General features: G+C 46.2%; 1 protein-coding gene across 2 annotated transcripts in view; it reads left to right on the top strand.

Moving 5' to 3' along the window:
- The first annotated feature begins 1,021 nt into the window (after nt 1-1,021).
- Tll1 (tolloid like 1) overlaps nt 1,022-6,164 on the top strand; it is a 201,965-nt gene continuing 196,822 nt past the window's right edge. The window contains exons 1-2 of one of the 2 annotated variants that reach the window (XM_029532162.1): nt 1,022-1,191; nt 1,428-2,092. In XM_029532162.1, the coding sequence (XP_029388022.1) occupies nt 1,924-2,092 (169 nt within the window). In that variant the 5' untranslated portion in view covers nt 1,022-1,191; nt 1,428-1,923. Of the gene's footprint in view, nt 1,192-1,298; nt 2,093-6,164 lie in introns of those variants that run through there. The other variant, XM_021218792.2, reaches the window with a different exon arrangement.

Here is a 6,164-nt window from a genome sequence, read left to right as displayed (position 1 = left end):
AGAGAAGAGAAGAGAAGAGAAGAGAAGAGAAGAGAAGAGAAGAGAAGAGAAAAGAGAAAAGAGAAAAGAGAAAAGAGAAAAGAGAAAAGAGAAAAGAGAAAAGAGAAAAGAGAAAAGAGAAAAGAGAAAAGAGAAGAGAAAGAGGAGTAGAGACTCAGGCTCCCTGACTCCTTCCTTTTGCCTAAATGGCTACTTGGAATAAGGTTGGGCTCCTCAAATAAAGATACAGAGGCACCAGAAGACAGTCCCTGCTAAAGTGACAGTAAAAGATCTTGTTAGAAAAGGAAAGCTCAGCTCAGCTCCCTAGGCTCCCGGAAGCTTGGGGGTGGGGGAAGTCGTCTCACCTATTTTGGAAACTACTTACAGATGTGGGGAAACCTCGGAATTGCTCACACCAGGGCTTTTTTTTTTTTTTTTCTTCAGAAATTTCCTCTGATTTTTTTTTTTTTCCCCTTCCCCAATTTCCCACAACCTCTGTTTGTCTTGAGTCTGCTGGACTGAGGAGTGGTTTACCTCTCTGATCCAGCTGCCCGCTCTTACACCCCGTCCTAGGGAGGAAATCAAACAAGTGAAGCCGAAGGGTACTAGGAGGCGCAGGGGCATGGGCGCCAGAACTGTCAGAAAATTTGCTAGGCGAGTATTCCAACTTCCCTTCCTGCGCCCACGTGAGCCCTAGCGCCAGCCCATCAGCGAGGGCTTAGCGTTTCCTGCTGGTGCGATCTGGAACTCGATTTTTTTTTTTTTTTAAATTAATTTCTCTAGTTCTTAGTAAAACTTTGTTGGTTAGGAGACTGACTTTACACAGATGTCTGTTTTCTTACCCAAAACAGAGAAAGGTCAGATACTTTTTCTTCCACTCTTGAGGTAGGGAGGTTAAACAGCAGCAAGGAAAAGAAACACACATCGCCTATTTATCTGGGGGTGGGGTGGGGGCAGGATAGAGAGATTTGCAGCGAAGTTGTCACGATCCCTCGCGCCACCCCCGGTCTGGCGCTCTGCTCTGACACGTACCTCATCTATTAATTGCTGTTCGTGGACGCAAGTGCGGAATGCATTCGGTTTTTTTTTTAATCTTTAGTAAAATAGAAATGGAAATGTCAGCGCGCTCGTGTCTGTTTGTTTGTATAAGGCTATCAAACGAAGTCAGAGAGGAGGCTGTGGCCCGGATCCTGACCCTGATTGTATGAATAAGTAAGCAGGATGCGAGTGATTGGGTTAGATGCTGCGAAGATTTTTTTTTTTTTTTTTTTTTCAAGTTAGGAAGAGGGTAAAAAAGACAGCCTAGAGGGGGAGAAGGAGGCACTCCAAATCCTCACACCCCTTTGCTCTCCGGGCAGTCTGGGGCTTCCCTAGCTTCTGCAGGCTTTTAAGGTCTGGCGGCGTAGAAATGCCTATCCCCCACCCCCTTCCTCGGTCTCCCCTTTCAGTTCAGATGTGCTGATGTGCAGACCGGATTCATCTTCCCGGAGCGGCGGCGGTGGCAGCGGCGGGCGCAGGCGGCTGCAGCTCGCTCTCGGCCGCGGGGTCCTGACAGCGGCGCGGGCGCGGCGCGGGAGCCGGAGCTCGGGTGGCAGCTGAGCCCGCCGTGCGCCTCTCGCCGCGACCGGTCGCGATCGCGGGAAGTTCGGCCGCTGGAAGGACGACCTAGACCGAGCCGGGTTGGCTGCGGCTGCCCTGGGCCGAGCTCCTCACCTGCCTTCCGCCCACCCGCGGGCCCCCGGCCAAGTTCCCCAGCATCTGGGGGGAGACAGGCAGCATTTGCCCTCTCTAGCGTCCTGAAGACATCCGCATGTCTCCGGACACCTGAACATTCAGGTCTTTCCGAGGAGCTTCCCAGTGGGGATAAGAACACTGTCCCTAGAGCCCCGCATATCCACGCGGCCCTCCGGGTCTGGTCCCCTCCTTTTCCTCTAGGGGAGGAGGATGGGTTTGCAAGTGCTCTCCCCGAGGATGCTCCTGTGGTTGGTGGTCTCGGGTATTGTTTTCTCCCGGGAGCTGTGGGTCTGCGCTGGCCTCGATTATGATTACACTTTTGATGGGAACGAAGAGGACAAAACGGAGCCTATAGATTACAAGGACCCGTGCAAAGCTGGTAAGTGCCTGTCTAAGTTGGGACTGTGGTGCGCTGCTGGGGACCAAGACGCTGGAATCTCCTCCAAGAGGCGAAGGGAGATCACCTGTTTCCTTCTCTCCTGCTCAGCCCCTCCGTCGTCGCCCCTCCTCTCTCCCTCTCCTTTTTCCTTCCCCCTCTCCACCCTGCGCGGCCCAAGTTCCCCGGAGTTGTGTGCTAGTAGGATCGGATGCCAAGCACTGGCCCCCCAATCGCTTAAGGCAAACGTCCCGTTCTGGAGTTTCTGATCCCTCCCCCATCCCCTGTGAAATTAAACAAGTCATAAACACAGCTGGCTTCTGTGGGTTTTAAATGCCAGCACGCAGCGGGTTCAGTGCACCAGGAAGGGACAAGACCTCCGCTGTTCCAGGACGAGGTTTCCCAAAGTCTGTTCAGGACCGAGTGGGCAGAGTTTCCCAAAAGGTGGGTGGAGATCGCATCGCTACATCTGGACACTCCTTGTTTTACCAAGAGTCTAAGTGTGAATTCCAGGCCAGAAGGGTGTCGTGACAACCTTAAAAAAACTCAGTTGTAGATAAGATTCCAGTTATTTTTTTTTCTCCCATTTAAAATTAAATCTAAGATTATTTATACCAAGTTGCTACCCCATTCAAATTTGTGTCTTCCTGGAAGTATCTCCGGAGCTGCAGAGGCACTGACACTCTCTGAAGCCCTCGGGATCACCCCGCGGGGCTGGGAACACCAGAGTGTAGCTCTTTGCTTCCACGAGCCGGCGCCACCACGCGTCCCTCCCCTGCACCGCTCAAAGCTTCTGCCTGCCTGTGGTAGGAGCCCCACTCGCGGTTCTCGGGAACCACGTGAGCGCAGTGCCCTAGGGGACCCAACACTGGCTGAAGTATTAGGGAGGGTTTGGGGGATTCCCTGTCCTAAATTCTGTTGGATTGTGGCAGAGGCAATCTTGGTTCAGCCCGGACTCAACTAACTTTGGGAAGGTTGCTGTGACAGGCCCAAGTAACAATGTCCTTGAGAAACTGAAGGCAGGCGCGATCTGGTCTGTCCCAGGTCAAGAGGTGTAGATTCCAGACAAGGTGGCAGGGAAAGGGTGGGCCAAATAGCCAATAGGCCTAAGTGTATCCAGATTCCAAGACCTGTTAGATCTGTGGTTGCTTTTATTCCCCTTCCCTAGGTAGGGGAACTCTTCCTGGGCATGAAGGAGACCTGTGCACAAGTGAAGGAAAAATCTGGACATTTCCTAGATAATTTTTACCTTTGATGACATGTTCCCTCTTGTTATCAATAACACAGTTTCCCCATGTTCCCAGTCCTTCTTTAACTGATTGCATCTCTTCTGGCTATAGTGGTGACTAGATTCGAAGCAACTCTACAAATGTAACTTCTGGTAGGTGGAGTATTTCTAGTAATGCTGCAACAAGGGATGTGTGAATTTCCGGTTTGTCTTAAGGTATGGGCGAGGTCCCAGATTTATAATGTTGTAAAAGGAACTGTCTATTTTGATGTTCTTTCCTGTGAAAGATTCAATCAGCACCAAGACCAAGGTGAGGTGTCCCTACTGTGAGTTCAAGCATATGCAAACCCTGGGTGTTTATTTTTCTTTGCAAATAAACACCAAAAGAAAAGAAAAGAAAAGAAAAAAAGACAACTTGAGTAATATTGACTTTTCATTTCTCCTTTAGTATAGCATTATTTTTGAATAAAAATAGAAAATAATAACTTAGACTTACTATTGTTTTTCTTACCTATCTTTGAGGCGTATGTCTGTGAGCATGTGTCTATTTGCATCTGTCGAGAAGGGTAGAATGGCCAGTGTAGTAGGCTAAGATGTATGAAGATGCAGGGGTCTCTTTCCATGTGTTCTCCCCCACCTTTAACATACTGAGATGAAAGGTTTTAATTTATCACTCTGGCTACAGAGTGATAAAAATCTTCCCACCGCACAGACAGGAAAAGAGAGACCCAGTGACTTTATGATGTTACCCCAGAACACCATTCCTGCTGCATTTGAAATTTTTCTTTCTGACATTTTATTTGAAACAGGAAGAGACAAACAACAAACACAAACCTAAGAAATGAGCCCGTCTTCTTGTAATCCTGATGGATTTGGAGGAAATTACTTTGATATCAGAAGTTAATTTCATTTACTTTAAATCTAAATCCTGGATGTCAGATTAAAAATATTAATTACAGAGTCATATTGCCAGACCCACTCTTAAGAATTTAGTACATACTCAACAAGAGGCTGTTCATAGTCTCATCTATAAAATTCTATTCCAAATAAGATAATAACAACAAAAACCCATGCTATCCAAGGAAAATTATTCTCAGTAATAATTTGTTAAAAATTGTTCCGTCCTTAATATATTTATGAAGTTGAGTGCAGTTATTTATCTGTAAGTGTTCTGACTTCAAGTCTGGAAAACTATAGGGGAGAAAGAAAGCCTGTATTCATTTAGTTGAGTTGATTGGGACATTTCTAGTATAAATGAAAATACGTGGTTTAGTATACCATGATTTCCAGTGTGTTCACAGATGAAATCTGCAGGGATGGAAGGGGTATTTCCTTCTGTGAATGAATTTGCACAGAGATGCAGATAGAATAACACTAAGGGATACCTGCCCGACCTCTTGACTGCTCTATAAGGGGAGGTCATCTGCTCAGCTGAGTGTATAGTCAGGTGCTTCTCACTCTCTGGAGTATAAAGGGTCACCAGAGACATGGGGAGCTTGAGGCAAGGGGGAGCTTGTCTTAAAGCAGGGGATGACCTGCCTCCTCTCAGGGTGCTGTTCCAGTAAGTGTTAACCTGAAGACTGACATCTGTGAAGTGTCAGTTTACAAACTTATGTGCTGGATTTGTGTCAGAAACAATGTATAAAAGCAGAGACCCATGAAACAACTGGACTAACATGTCTTCCTCCCTCCTTCCTTCTCTCCCCACATCCTTGCCTTTCTCTTTATCCTTCTGTTCTGTCTCTTTTCCTTCTTTTCCTCTTCCGTACTGTTCTTTATTTTATATATATTTAAGAAGGTATTAAGAATGATCAGACCACTGAAAATATGGGGATTGACTAAATAGGGGTTTACATGGTGAGTAGACACTTGAAGACTGACTAATGAAATATAGTGTTTGTCAGTAGGTGCGTTATCCCTTCTGTGTTCATATGGAAGCAGTGTATGAAACAGTTCTGTGTCTTGAAATTCGTGAGTAGATGGTTCTTTTTCAGTTTCTTAAAGGTCAGTGAGGTGAGAGGTTGAACTGACCTTTGAAAGTCATTTGTGGGCACGGTCATGAAAAAGTAAGCTTTTGGCATCCCAAGGGCCTCTTCTTGCTTTTCTTCATGAACAGGGCCCTGGTTTCCATGTCCCTGAGGTTTTAGGAAAATTTTCTCAGGTTTCTGATTTCTCATTTCCAGGTTAGTTGTTTTTGTTGTTCTTGGTGGTGTATTTTCTGGCTGGACTGGCATCCTCTTAGGTACAGCACTTCAGAGCTTGATGCCCAATTCCACGTCTACTTTATTCCATAACAATTTGAAATATCCAAACATTTACCTTGAAGTCAGCACCTCTCGGGGCCGCCAAACTCTGGTTTGAAAATTTGCTTTCAGGCTTTGCTGCTTTAACCAGTCTCTTCTGTCTTAGTTTTCGTGACTCAGATCTTGTATATATATATTTACACACACACACACACACACACACACACACACACACACACACACATACATTTTCTTTTTCTCATTTTGCCTGTGGTGTAGCCAACACAGACAGGGCCAAAATAAAGTTTGCCTAATGGCTGGATAAAGCATTACGTTCTGTATACTTGAATTCTAGCCTTCATTTGCTGTGAGCACTTACTTCCCTCTCTGGCGGGCCAGTGGGTGTTTTGGTTTACAAGTAGAAGTTAGTGGCAATTGGAAAAGATAAATTACTTTCCCCCTGAATTTCTTAGAGCAAGTCATTTTTTTTCTAGAGCCTATTTCCTTTTCTCTTCTCTTCTCTTCTCTTCTCTTCTCTTCTCTTCTCTTCTCTTCTCTTCTCTTCTCTTCTCTTCTCTTCTCTTCTCTTCTCTTCTCCTCTCCT

The sequence above is a fragment of the Mus pahari genome, chromosome 19, assembly GCF_900095145.1.
Source record: "Mus pahari chromosome 19, PAHARI_EIJ_v1.1, whole genome shotgun sequence".
NCBI classification, from domain to species: Eukaryota; Metazoa; Chordata; class Mammalia; order Rodentia; family Muridae; genus Mus; species Mus pahari.
The sequence above is the reverse complement of the archived record's forward strand: the minus strand, read 5'-3'. Positions and strand labels throughout refer to the sequence as shown.